This window comes from Mycena indigotica (assembly GCF_014461135.1).
Source record: "Mycena indigotica strain 171206Taipei chromosome Unknown Mind.scaff0015, whole genome shotgun sequence".
In the NCBI taxonomy this organism is placed as follows: Eukaryota; Fungi; Basidiomycota; class Agaricomycetes; order Agaricales; family Mycenaceae; genus Mycena; species Mycena indigotica.
In genome coordinates, this window is record NW_023503014.1 from 477251 (window position 1) to 491584 (window position 14334).

The window sequence follows — 14334 nt, forward strand, 5'->3', positions numbered from 1 at the left end:
TTAACAGTGCTTGTGGTTGCTTGGAGGCATTTGAGGCTTGAGAAGGGCTTGAAAAGCGTTTGGACTTGGGGGGGAAAAGAGAGAAGTGCTTTGCTGGCTGTTCCTGGCAACGCCATACTGACCTATTTCATTCAATTAGGCGGGTCACGGTCACATCGGATTTTTTGGCCGAAATATTTCGGCGGGTCACAGGTCACAGCCAAATCTTTTGGTCCCAAACTGTCCTAATCGGGAAGATTTTCAAATTTTCGGGCCGAACTTCCTAATCGGGTAATAGGTCACGCGAAATTCAGCCTGCGGCCGAATTGGACATTTCGGCCAAACGGTCACAGGTCACAGGCCCACTGAATTGATCGAAATGGGTCAGGATATGAGCGCTGATACTGCGCGGAACTGTCAATCATCTGATTGACATCCAGCGCTCGGTGTTCCAGGAGGTTCTCAGGCCTCCGGATCATCCAGCTGGCATTCTCATGGCAGACGGCTGCTGTCAGGTGTCATGTCAGCCAGTGCCAGCTGGAAAGGCCGGCTGCACACCAGCTAGGGGCCAATTGGTGGTGTATGTCTATTTCCCATCAGTGGGCCTACCAATAGTGCTGATCTTAGTCTGATTTAGACCTAGGGCTTAGAACACTTTCAGCATATAAAAATGTGAAGCTGCACTGCAGCTAAAAAATATTTTATGTATAAGTGTCTTCCGAAAAAAGCAATCTGATGGCCATGTTAATTAACATGTCACCAGACAGGGTCCGGAGACTGCCAGAAATCATTCACCTGAATATCTAGGATTGGGGATTACTTACAACACATATTGCCTATTAGTTCAATAGTCATCACTTAGGATGAACATAGTATAAAGCCTTTGATCAAGTGTCTACCAGCCAACCTAATGCTAGCAGTGATGCCCCTGATGGTCTCATGGGTCCAAGGCTGAAGTTCAAAAGCCTGGAAGGGAAGTTACCCTCACAGTCAAGCATGTATCTTGTGCTTTTAGTTTTTTCCTGCAGTAAGTATGTCAAATACATCCAGGGATATGTATACTTGGTTATGGTTGAATATATTCATAACATGTTCATATTTTGCAGCTGAATATGATTATATTATACAACAAGTATATCATTGGGTTGCCAGTGATGCTCTGAGCACTGTGATATACTTATAATACCTTACATCACCAGAATAATAGAGACGTTGCGCCATGGCCATTGGAGCCATTCAATGGCTCCAATGGCTCATTAAATCGCCACTTACAGTATTTATAGAGATTATTTCTTGACCAAAATTTGAGGTTGACTAGATAATAGAGTAATGTATTCTTCCCCAAAATCTGGTTCCAAAAAGGCGAAAAATTGCAGCCATTGGAGCCATTCAATGGCTGTGGCGCAACGTCTCTAATACAATTCTATTTGGCCAGCACTGAGCTGCTGCACCACCTTTCATGACAGCACTTGTTGCACTGCAACAGCCCGTTCAATCGGGAGCCAGTGTATTGATATTCCATTCCGCAGAAAAACACTTTTTGATAATACTTATAGGTGCCTGTTCTGCCTGTGGGGATTTGGGAAAGTCACCGACCGACTACATACAGATGTGCGCCTGTCGGCTACATTGACCCCCCGTGAGAGTGCTTAGCAGCCCAAAAAGGAAACCACCTCATAGCAAAACAGACGATTCTGGGCAACTTTCAAAAATATATTTTTGGTTTTGACCCCCTCCCTATGTGACAATTAGTGACATTCAATTCATTTGGTCACCGATTGTCACATAGGGCACATATTCTCCCACGTAGAGTTGCTGTTGACATCTGCTCAGGCACACACCCCTTGACATAGTATAAAACCTTTGATCAAGTGTCTACCAGCCATCCCAATGCTAGCAGTGATGCCCCTGATAGTCTCACGGGTCCAAGGCTGAAGTTAGAAAGCCCTGAAGGGACGTTGCCCATACAGTCTAGCATGTCTCTTATGCTTTCAGTTTTTTCCTGCAGAAACTATGTCAAATACATCCAAGGATATGATACTTGATCATACCTAGTTGAATATATTCATAACATGATCATATCTTGCAGCTGGATATGCTTATACTGTACACCACATATATTATTAGGCTGACGCTCTGAATATGATACTTATATAGTTATATTATGTCCCCCGAATACTATACTATATTGGCCAGCACTAAGCTGCTGCACCGCCTTTCCTTACAGTACATGTCGCACTGCAATTGCACGTTCAATCGGGGGCCAGTGTATTTGATCTCAGCGAAACACACTTTTTCTCGTAGACCGGTCCCCGTTCTTCCCTTGGAGAAATTTCGGAGCAAGAGAAGGTACCGTCGAACCTCACGCGCGCCCTTGTGTTTACTCGATAGTTATCCATAGAGCCCGTTCAATCGGGGCTGGGGGCATTCGTGTGCATCTGCTACACTGTGTTTTTGTTGGCTCTTCTACTCAACGTGAAAAACTCATCATTCGGTACGAAAAAGCGTCCAGCAAACAGTCGCTATGATAGAAGGAGAGACGTAGTCGGTCGGGATACATACAAAATAACCTAGATCCACTCGCGTTTCGTGCGGACGACGCTGACGTCGAGGAGCCCCGCATCGTCACCGGCCAGCGCAGCCTCGGCGTCGGGCGCCCGGATCCAGGTCTCGGCCGCTGCGGTCGCGTGAGGGGGTATGTGGACGGGCGCATAGACGATATCACTCGGCGCGACCCCGCGCGGGAGCGGGAGGAGCCGGATGCGCTGTACGCCGTCGGCCGCGGCGTCGGGGTAGCTCTCCGCGGCGACGAGGGCGGCGTAGTGGGTGTTGACCGCGAGGAGGAAGTGGACGCGGACGACGCCGAGGACGAGGAGCGCGCTGGCGGCGCCGATGCCGAGCGTCGAGAGGTAGCGCTCGCAGGCCTCGTCGGGGGCGAGCTGGCTGGGGAGGAACGGCGCGAGGACGGCGCCGATGAGCGGGAGGAGGGGGGCCAGCTCGGGGGCGTCGCACGTGGCCCGCGAGCTGGTCCGGGCCCCGGCGACGCCGGCCACCAGCGCGATGAAGAGCGTGAAGAGGAGGTCGGCCGACGCGGCGTCGCGGTACAGCTTCACGTGCGTCGGCCGACCGCGGACCGCGCCGAGTAGCCCGACGAGCGACACGAAGGCCGCGCCGACAAAGTACAGCGTGAGCAGCAGGTACAGCTTCCTCAGCCCGTCAGAGCGCCACGCGTTGTCGTACTCCGTCTCTGCTTCCAGCGAGCCCACGCCCGGCCACGACACGGCGAGCTTCAGCGCCAGGAACGAGTGCAGCAAAGCGCCAGATAGGGTTATCAGCAGGGTCGCAAATCTGCGACACGGCGTCAGCGGGGGGAGACCAAGGGAAAATGGCCACGCACTTCGGGATGGTCATCCGGGAGCGCATCGTGTGTGCAGCTCGTCGCGGGCGGGTGGGCGGGCGTCGTTGGGTGGGGGGAAAAGGAAAGAAGCGATGTGGCACGATTCTTGCCCGTCACGTCACCATGTGATCGGCGTGTGTCAGCGCTGACACAGGGGCCATGACGACGCCGTTTGCCAGTGATGCATCACACTCAGCTCAGCATCCCGACCCATCCAGTCCCGCCCTTCTCCTACTTGGGATCGCTGGTCGACACAGCACTGAGCCGTGGCAGCACAAATGGCACTGATGACTTTTTTATTCTTTTCCATATACTTATTTGGACACCATTCATGTACCAAATTAATTTTTTTTCCTGCTATATGAGATTTCTGTTTGCCACTGAGCATTTTTGTACTGAGAGTCTGAGACACACCAAAATCCATCAGATACCCTACATATTTAATCCAGGACGTGTACTACCATCTCCACACCTAGATGATTTTGAGTGCCTCTATGGGATGAGATACACCTATGTGGGCTGTTCAACACAGCACTGGGCACTAGAACCACAACTTCTCTTTTCTCATTTCTATTTGTCAGTAAGCGGTAAAAGCCTTCCTTCAACATAATATAGATATCTAAAAGCCTTCCTTCAATGCAGTATAGATATCAAAAACAGACTTTCTATTGATTATTCAGCAGTGTCTACAGCAATGTTTCAGATACCTTATCCAATACAGGACCTGTTGGCCATACATGATGTATCTGAATCTTTACACCCAACAGCCAGCACCTTAATTATCTCCACACCTCGATGAACTGTCTGCATTGCATGTTACATTGCCAAAAAAAGTCCTTGTGAAAAATCACCATAAATCAAAAGAAAATTTTTTAGTCCCAAATCTTTGGAAAAGTGGCAGATCCTTGATCGAAATGGGACAGTAAGACCCGGCTTAGGCTCTCTGGCGCTGGTGCCCAGTAAAACACATGAAATGAGTGTACAGATGAATTCAGAAACAACTCCACAAACCACCAAAACACCCAAATCAAGGTCTGTGTGTTCAGGCTCTATTAGTGTTCGTCACAGGCCACCTGTGGGTAAATCTGGGGTGACCTGCACCCGTCCCGCTGACGGCCCAGGCCCGTGGCCATGGGTACGGGTACCCACATTTTCACTGGCGGGTCGAGGGTAGCCTACTTACCCAAGGCCCATGCCAGCTAACCAGGGGCGAATCTTAAGCGGATCTGTCTGGATGCACCGCCAAATATGTGTTAATGTCAGGTTCTTGCCCAACAACGCGTCTAGGAACGTTGGACGTTGGCGAGATGTACATTTGGTTCTGTAAACGGCCGCGACAGCCTCCAGTCTTGACCGCCAACCGCTGGCAAACCAGTCAGCCGGGCCCGGCGGGCCAAGCTGCAGGCCAGCGGGTTCAGGGCACCAGGCCCACACCCATACCCGCACCAGCCTGTCCTCGCGGCCCGTCACGTGTCACGGCACCCGTGACGATCACTAGGCTCTATGGAAAGTACTGTAGCATTTTATTCAATTCAGCGGTCACGCATCACACCGGCCATAAAATGCCGAAATTTTTTCGGCGGTCACACTCGACAGCCTAGACGCCGAATTCCCTCGGCTGATGTACCATTTTTGGCTGGTGTGACCAAAATTTTTGGCGGTCACACTTGGAGCTGCCGGACGCCGAAATTTTCATTTTGGCGCCGATGTCACACCGATTTCAGGCGCCGAATTGAATAAAATGCTACAGTATATCCATGCTGCAACCCATAAGAGCAAGAGGATGATAAACAAGTTGAGAAGGGGTAAGTGGTGTGAGTGTAATGGGATTACTGATGACAGTGATGATATTGATGGTTTACAAGCTGGTAGTGGTGGTAGTGGTAGTGATGAAGATGTTAGGTTGGGTGGAGAGAAAGGAGGTGTTGATGTACGACAAACATCCCCACAACAACAACCCACTCCACAATGATCCCAACCCAAAATCAACACCAAAACCCAAAATGGTATTGGTCACAGTCATAGTCACATTTGGTATATTGTTGTTGAAAGTAGATACACCGCTAACGGGTTTCCAGCTGTCACACAGCCGGAAAACTCCCAGTGGATACATCTGATGCCCAGTTGGTTCCCGGATCAGCGCCATATGGTTACCATGTTTGGTCGCAAATGGAGCCACTCTGGGTCCAGAGTGTTTGGAAACCAGCTGGACATCCAGGAAATCACCATGTAGCATATTTGGTAGGATAGACACAAGCCACCTGATGGTCTGATTTAATTAGCTGAATGCAAATGAACAAAAATTAGATATTATTGCGGGGGTACTACATATGTACATGGGCACTCTAACTTGCTGCTGAGGCCATGGCTGTTGTGGTCCACATTGGCCGACGAGGTAGCATCGACACCCGTTGTCGAAGTTGAGCGCGAGGCCAATAGAGTTGATGCTGCGGCGGTGAGTTAGCAAGTTCCTCAAGCGAGCAAAGTTGCAGAGCTTACTGCCGAGATGATCGGGGCACTATTCGCGTGAAACACGTCAATTTCGCGCAAACGTAAGTCGGGGAAGTAAAGGCCAGTCGGAAGTGGGAGGGCGCGGCAGGCGGGAACATGCCGGTTGTCGGTCGACATTTACGCGGTATTTGAAGCACCTGGGGGCCGTGTAGGATGGTGGAGTTTGGGGCGATTCGGCCGACAAATGGGCCGGGGTGGCCGAGGCAATTTCGGCCCACCCTGGGCACTGTATCGGGTAGCAAGCGGGAACGACATGCCCTGTCGCTTCAGACTTCGAGACAAGAGAAGGGGAGGGCTGTCCCAGAAGGTGTTGAGAAGAAGGGGGCGGTCAGCAAAGAATTGAGCTCACCACTGGGATAGCACTGGCCAGTCGTTGTGAGGTTACAGGCACTGAGGGCAAAAACTAACTGCGTCTGTCAGCAGCAGTTAGAAGGGGAGGGAGGGAGGCCCACTGAGGAAGGTGTCGACTAATTGGAGCTGGGAGCTGAGTGTCAGCGACTCACCTGCAATTTCACGCCATCTTGTGAATGAGCTGCCAGTGCGGTGGTGCTGTGCGGTCATCAGCAAGGGCGTGAGCCAAAGACATAAAGCACTCACCATGGGGGACAAGGGGGAAGGGGACAAGGGGGGGCGAAGGAAAAGGGTGTCGAGTGTGACGATTGAAAATTTTCACCACTCAAATTGGAAACCGGATCAAATGCTAGTTGGCAGGTGGTGTTGGGCGCTCGATTGTTGATCACAACAAGTCATTCGACACCTCAAGTTCAGTGCTGAATGCCGGCCCTAAAGAATAGCTTGTTCTATGGGTATTGTGTTTGTGGTTGATGTATTGGATGTATTAGCTATTTTGTTGGTATATTGATAAGAAAATTGATTAAATTTGCTCAATTTCTTCATAGATTCTAGAGTAAGGGGAAAAAATAAGTCTATATGGTAGAAATGCTAGGATGTAGACAATTGTATCACCTGGATTCCAGCTGGAATTTCCAGCTGAGCAGAACTGCTGGAATTCAGCTGGAAATCAGCTGGACCAGATGTTGGGTTATATGGGAACCAGCTGGAATGTCTAGCTGGATGACAGCTGTCGACACTTTGGCAGTGTATATACATGTCCCCTTTGTTGTCTCCATCATAGTGTTTGTCACGGGCTACCGGCCGTTCCTGCTGATGGCCGCAGGGACCCGCATTTTGGCTACCAGGCCACAAGTGGCCTCAGGCACTTTTCACAGGCCCATAGACCGTGGCACCTAGGCTGAGACCACCATCTCATCAATGTGATCGCTGTGGCTTGGCTGTTGTGGGTGGAGAGTCCCCAGCAACAGCCATTGTGGCCATCCGAGCCAAGTCGACAACCGTTTCAAGGCATCAGAGCTTGGCTGGAACCGAGCACCTGGCTGGGCGTCGGGCACCAGGCCCACACCTGTTCGCGCAGAGGCCTGTCCTCATGGCCCGTCATGGGTCACATAGCCTGTGACAATCACTACTCTATCATTGAGTGTAAAACAACTCACATCCAGAGCATCAGTTGCCACACCACAAATACACATGGCAAATTCAAAAATTTCCTTTCCAACAGAAAGGTGAATGGAAATTACCTATTTAGATCTATATTTTCTCATAAACAAAATAATATATTTCATTTGAATGAAAGCAGAAACAAAAATAGTTACTTTTTGCATCCCTTTCAGCTGCAAATAAAAGTCATCTTTCTCTGCTCATGAAAGGTCATCTAAAATACTGTAGTAATTTATTCAATTCGGCGCCCCAAAATGGTGTGACATTGGCGGCCGAAATCAAATTTTTGGCGCCACCTGTCGATGTGTGTGACAGCCGAAATTTTTTCGGCCTATTTAGCGGCCCAGAGGGCCGCCAAAATCTTTTTGATGCTTTGATGGGCATTTGACATTCGGCATCTGGCTGTGGGCCCGTGACACGCCGAAATATTTCGGCGCCGGTGGGCCGGTGTGACACGTGACTGCCGAATTGAATAAATTGCTACAGTATGGCCTTTCTGCATGTCCTTCTGTCTACTAAAAAAAGGTGACCTTTTTGAGCCAATGGAAAGCTCCCTGGAAATTCCCTATGTCAAACTTCCTTTTTGGGCCACACAAAGAACTCATTTCAATGATGCAGAAAGGTGCACAGAAAGATGTTCTTTCTTTCTGTCTTTTGTTGTTGCACAAAGATGTTCTTTCTTCCTGCAAGAAACTCAAAAGGAAAGTACTGCTTTTGCTCCCCAATGACCCAGGCCTGCAATGGTGGTGCACTCTAGTTAGCAGGCCACAGGTAGCTCTGTGTGCTTGCTGGTAGAGGTATCTGGACCACTGTGCATCAATGGTATTACTTAACTTTGATAACTGTGTAGATTGGCCAAACGATCACCCATCTTCAGTCAGCAGCCGCAGGAGGAACTGATTGCGCTCCCAGCATATAGCCACATTTGTTACAAACAAAATGTTTATCACTATTTGTAGATATTTATAAATAGAAAGAGTTGGACCCTATGATTCTGCAGCAGTGCTCTTAGCAGTGCTCTTATACCCATTTTGCTCTAGCCACACCACACCCAGATACTTTGCCAAGTTGTGCTTGTGAATACACACAAAAGTGGATCCATGACATCACTATCATAACCGCCGTACTCCAATTCCAAGATAGCCTTCTGCACAACTTCTTTCAGTGTGTGGTCATGGTCACTAGCTTGCCCTAGCTCATTGTTGTCAGCCTTCAAGGTGAACAGTGAATTCCCCTCAACCATCACCATAGTTGTGTCATAGTAAGATCTTGTTAGTCAGTCAGGGCTCCCTGAGACTTGCACATGCAATGCTTTGAATAACCTGGCCCCATTTGCACATCTGACTTATATTTCAGTGGACCGCACTTCTTGCGGTTGACTTGAAAACTCACCGGCGCAGACCACCAGCACAATGGCCAAGCACTTGCTTGACGTCTCCACCAACATTGCTCTGCAGTACTGTACTCATTGCAGTACCCAATACTTGTTTATGCATGTTCAATACATGGCAGATACGTTCCACGGAATGTGTCAACTCTGGTTATTATTATTATTTTTGTTCTTGTTAAACTTTATATACTTGATTATTAATTTGTGGGAAAATTGAGAGTACTTAGTACATACTTATAGGTGTCAGCATGGTAAATAGCCCTAGATATAATGGCAATTAGGACTGGTCACATCTTACAGCTTTTGATACCAATTTGGGTGTTAACAGCAATAACCCCCAAGAGGAGCAAATGAATTGCTGAGGCCAGTGCCAAACATGTGCATACATTCACACAGCATCTGCTTAATATAAGAGTAATAATATATATGATATCATATGAACATTGTACTGGCAGGCAGCTCTCTTTTGCTGGACTGGGCTTATTACTGTTCCGCTGTGACAATGCTAATTTATGACCATTTTGAGTTCATGATGGGCAGCAGTATATGTCACTAGCCTGCGACTCATTCCACATATTGTGCACCCTCTCCCGGACGGCCTTGTGCCTCTCTATTGGACTGTTCAATCAACTGGCTAAATGCTCAATACTGTCAACAGACTCACCACCATGCTCTGACCCTCTGCTGTACTCCTCAATAAGAACATGGTGATCGTAGGCCCGACAGCGCCAATGCAGCGCAATCGTGTCGGCGTCGACACCGAAGGTAGTGAGTGCGGGGGTAGCGCTCTGTGATTGCCTGCCGGACCGTTGGGAGGTTGATGGCCGCGTGCTGCACTTTGTCATGGCGGATCCGCCAAGGGTAGCGGAAAAAGAGGATGTGGAGAGTGTCGTGAGCAGGCCCATGTCCCTCAGACCCACAACAAAGTCGGCCGTTTGGTCTGAGTCAACCATGGTTACGTTAAGCTCCTCAACATTGGGGAACATCGTGAGCACGCGACCGGGGGAAGGGCCCAGGTGAGTAGATGAGATGTTTAACCGGGTGACAGCAGAGAACGGTAGCACCATGTCCGCCAAGTCAAGAATGGGAATCAATGAGCATTGGAGAGTGACGTCGCGGAGCGTTGAGCGGTTAAGGAAGGGCAAAAACGGCTTTAAGTCGTTGCCTGACATATACTTGTTCCGTTCTATCACCAGCACCTCCAGCGTCGCGACAGGGAAAGTCCGTGGTATAGCCAGGGGCGATGGATCCGATTTCCAGCCTAATAAAGATAGCTCCTTCAAACTGGGGACGCCGAAAATCATTGACAGCGCGTCTCCGGCCAGACTGGCGTTGACGAGTACAACCGCGCTGAGCTGCGTGAATCGCGCAAGACAAGAGAACAGCGTGTCGACCAGTAAAGAGATCGTCTGTTCATCGGTGGAATCCACAGCGTCGAGCGGCCGCGAGCCCTTTGCACTCCAGGGCTCAATGCGGCACACACGCATGGCGAACGGCGCGATGTCGTCAGAGGTCCAGAAGTCGAGACACGCGAGGTTCTCCGCTTGTTTTTGACTCCTAAGCCGGTTATACTCGTCGGATTCCGTGTTCACACCGGGCGGCAGCTCGTTGGGCAACAAGAAGCCGTACGGCGCAAAGCGGAAGGCAGCAAAACGCAGAGGCCGCGCCAGGGCAGCAAGTTCGAAGAGTCGACGAAGACTTCGAGCCACATTTCGGGCGGAACCGACTGCGACTGCGACATGGTGGTTTCTGAGAAGGAAGGTCGGCTTACGTGGCGTGATTGACAGGATCACGGTCACACTCGACGGGCGCAAATCAATATATTGGATGTCCTGACACAAGGAACAGACAATGATTTCATAGGCTGGCCCCAGGCAGGTTTCGGTCTCTTCTAAGTGGGGAGGGGAAACGCGTGCTTCGGGGACACAGAAAGTACATTGGCTCGTGAAAGGGCAAACAGATAGTAGTGGCGAGCGGAGACCGTGACCTGGGCAGCGGGTACACGAAATAGACCGGGGCGTCTCCTGAGGGCTGGGGGAGCTTGAAGGCAAAAAAAGAACGACATCGACCCGAGTTCGCCCGACTCACGCCTGGACGAGGGCTCCGCGGGCGATGCGCGGAAATCCGGAGTGCGACTGCCAGGGCCCGGGGCCCTGTATCTGCACGCGAATTGTCTTCGCCACTCGCGATCGGAGTGGCGACAGTCGTAAGTAACCCATCTTCCAGGCGACGACCGCGAAATCCCAGGAAGCAGTGGCGTGCGCTTCCTGAAACGCAACGCAGAGTCGTGTCTTCCCAGCGTCCGCATCGAACAAGCAACCTGAAACGGCGGGTGTTGGGCACGCACCATCGACGGTGAGCTGGACGAAAATAGATCCTTCCCCTTGTTCAATGCGCCTGCTTCGCAGCCGCGTGCGCATCCGTGCCATGGATACATTGCGAGTTGCGAGGCAATTTATTAAATGCCTGGCAGCGAAGCGACGACGTAAAGGGCCGCTGATGGTCGTGCCCGCGATCGATGTCATCAGTCCTCCCCGTCGCCCGTCGTCCGCCCCCAGCGGACCCGGTACCGCGCGGGCGAGCGACACAAGACGACGCACTCCCCTCGCCCACCCCACAGCTCGTGGGGGACGAAGGGAGAGGTGCGTGCCGCTGCTGCTGACACGACGCGGGAAAACGGCAACCGCCAATCACCCGGTCGCCACCTGCGCTTATCACTATGCCCCTAGCGGCCCATCACGCCTGATCGAAGCCCTCCCGTCCGTGTTTGCAACGCACCATAAATACCCCCCACCCGCGCTTCTCTCGTCCACCGGCTGCGCCACCCACTTTCGTTCCCCACCGTTCTTTCTCCACTCAACGAGGCCGCGCCTTGGTTCACTCCATCCACTTTTTCTCTCCTCTACGTTTCGCCACCCGCCGAGCGACATGCGCGTCTCCGTAACATTCATCTGCACGATGCTCTTCGCGCTGCAGGGCCTCGCCGCGCCCGTCGCGTACATCTCCCCCGAGCTCAGCGACGTGCGCCCCGCCCCCCTTCCCGCTCCCCGCTGACTAATAACTCCCCAGGAGCTCGCCGTCCGCGGCTCCGCCAACGCCGCCGCCGACGTCGCCGCGCGGGCCCCCGTCGCCGCGGCCGGCGTCGCGGCCGGCGAGACCTTCGTCGCGCGCCAGGCCAAGGGCGCCAAGAAGGGCGGCAAGAAAGGCGGCAAGAAGGGCAAGGGCGCCAAAAAGGGCAAGGGCAAAGCCGTGCGTGCCCCCCCCTCCTCTCCCTCCCTCTCTCTCTCTCTCTCTGTTCTGACACGTACCCAGGCGAAGAAGGGCAAGGCCGCCGCCAAGAAGGGCAAGGGCAAGGGCAAGAAGGGCAAGGGCGCCAAGAAGGGCAAAGGCAAAGGCAAGGCCGCCGTAGCCGCGCGCGGTAACAACGGCGCCGCCGCCCCCGCTGCTGAGGAGGCCGGCGCTGGTGCCGCTGCTCAGGGCGCCGCTGCCGCTGAAGGCGCTGCCCCCGCCGCTGGCGCTGCCGAGGGCGCCGTCGCTGCGGCTGGCGCTACCGGTGTCGAGGCCGCCGGCGCCGACGCCGGCGCCGCCGAGGCCGGGAACGGCGTCGCCGCTGCTGCCAAGGGTGCCAAAGTGCGTCGTTCCCCGCTCTCTCTCTCCCGGCTAACCACGACCCCAGGGCGGAAAGAAGGGCAAGGGCAAGGGCGGCAAGGGCAAGGGCAAAGGCGGCAAGAAGGGTAAGAGCGGCAAGAAGGGCAAGAAGGGCGGCAAGAAGGGCAAGAAGGGCGGCAAGAAGGGCAAGAAGGGCGGCAAGAAGGGCAAGGGCAAGGGCCGCAAGCAGGCCGGTAATGCCAATGCCAATGCCGGTAACGCCAACGCCAACGCCGGAGCCGCTGACGCCGCGAACGCTGCCGCCGCCGCTGGTGCTGGTGCCGTGAACAACAACAACGCTGCGGGCGCCAACCAGAACCAGAACCAGAACAACAACAACAACAACAACGCTGGTGCTGCCGCTGGTGTACGTGTTCTTATTCTCTTTCTGGACAGCGTTGCTGATGACGACGCAGGCCGAGGGTGCTGCTAACAACGCTGCTGGTGCCGGAGCTGCGGGCGCTGAAGGTGCCGCCGCTGGTGCTGAAGGTGCCGCCGCCGGTGCTGAAGGTGCCGCCAACAACGCTGCTGGAGCCGGAGCCGCTGGCGCTGCTGTTCGTCCCGTTTCCCCTTCCCCTTCCTCCCTCCTCGCTGACACATCCCCAGGGCGCCGCCGGAGAAGCCGCCAACCCCGCAGCCGCTGGCGCTGAGGGTGCTACCCCACCACCCGCCGCCGCCGCCGCCGAGAACCCCGCCGCCGCCGCCGCGCCCGCCCCTGCTGTAAGTCCCGCTTTGACTGTTTCCGACCCCGCCGCTGACGCGAATGTATGCAGGGCAACGAGCCGCAGCCCGAGACGGAGGGCGAGCTGATCCAGTAGACGTGCATGCATAGTCATAGTCGTAGGCACTTTGGTTTCTCTTGATTTGTGAATATACCGCGATGGAAAGGACTGAGCTGTGAGCCTGACAACTGCTTACTATGCTGCGTGTCGTCTGGATCTGCTCTGCTCGACGACACGGAGCAAAACCCCCGCCATCATTATGATCGCCATCTACTGTGCATGGAACCAGCACTCTTTGCGGACACGACTACAACGAATACAATCACTGCTCGCCCCACCACATGCCCACCTCCATCCAATCACCAGCCTCTGGCGTCGTGATCCCGTGTCGGTCGCGGAGATGCGCCTCCACCGCGCGCCACGGGCGGAGCTTCCGGGCGTGCACGCACCGCGCGCACCGGAAGAGCGCGGCGTCCGGCCCGTGGAAGCGCCGGAGCACGGCGCGGCGGCGGGGGGCCCGCGCGGGGAGGGCGAATGCGAGGATGCTGGCGCCGGCGGGCGCCGCGGGGTGCCTGGACAGTGGACTGGGTCAGCGGATCGGCGGGGCGCGGGAAAGAAGGTGTACGTGTGCGCGATGTGCGCATGCACGGCGCTGCGTGGGGCGAGCAGGGGCGACATCGCGGCGCACAGCGCGCACGCCCACATCGGGAGCGCGGCGTAGTCATCCGCGCCGTCGCGCCCCGCGACGGCGAGGCTGGCGCACACGGGCGCGCTGAGGCGGCGCCAGGCGGGCGTGGCGTGCGATCGGGGATCGCGCCCGTGCGCGGCGATGTCGTGCAGGATCTGGCGGCGGTTAGACTCAGTGCGCATAGAGCGAGGCAGCACGCACGCCCTCGCGCCACGTCAGCGCCGCCCTCGCCGGCCCCGCGCAGCCGCAGCACACGAACCGGGCGGCGCGCGCGGCCGCGTCCATGTCGCGTACCAGCACGTCTCCCCGCGCGCCGCGTCCGACGAGCGCGGCGAGCGTCTGCGCCGTCGCGCGGCCGCGCGCCGAGAACCGGATGCGCGCGGCGTACGGGTCCGCCGCCGCGTCGCTCGACAGCGCCGACGGCCCAAACCAGTGCAGCCGCGCGCGCGCCTCGTCCCAGCCAATGGCCGGGTGGAACGCGCCC

The 14334-nt window shown here is 54.4% G+C and overlaps 2 protein-coding genes across 2 annotated transcripts; one reads left to right on the forward strand and one right to left on the reverse strand.

The window, feature by feature from the left end:
• Window positions 1–2549: 2549 nt before the first annotated feature.
• On the reverse strand, window positions 2550–3477 carry MIND_01332000 (uncharacterized protein; the record flags this gene model as incomplete). The annotated part of the gene is made up of 2 exons (XM_037369768.1): window positions 3377–3477; window positions 2550–3327 (listed from the first exon to the last, which is right to left on the reverse strand). Exons 1-2 carry the CDS (start codon window positions 3400–3402, stop codon window positions 2550–2552), a joined length of 804 nt encoding a protein of 267 aa, XP_037213764.1. The 5' UTR covers window positions 3403–3477.
• Window positions 3478–11291: 7814 nt separating this feature from the next.
• On the forward strand, window positions 11292–13258 carry MIND_01332100 (uncharacterized protein; the record flags this gene model as incomplete). Its single annotated transcript, XM_037369769.1, has 7 exons — window positions 11292–11813; window positions 11862–12041; window positions 12105–12422; window positions 12469–12807; window positions 12857–12994; window positions 13047–13160; window positions 13214–13258. 7 exons carry the CDS (start codon window positions 11292–11294, stop codon window positions 13256–13258), a joined length of 1656 nt encoding a protein of 551 aa, XP_037213765.1.
• Window positions 13259–14334: the final 1076 nt, after the last annotated feature.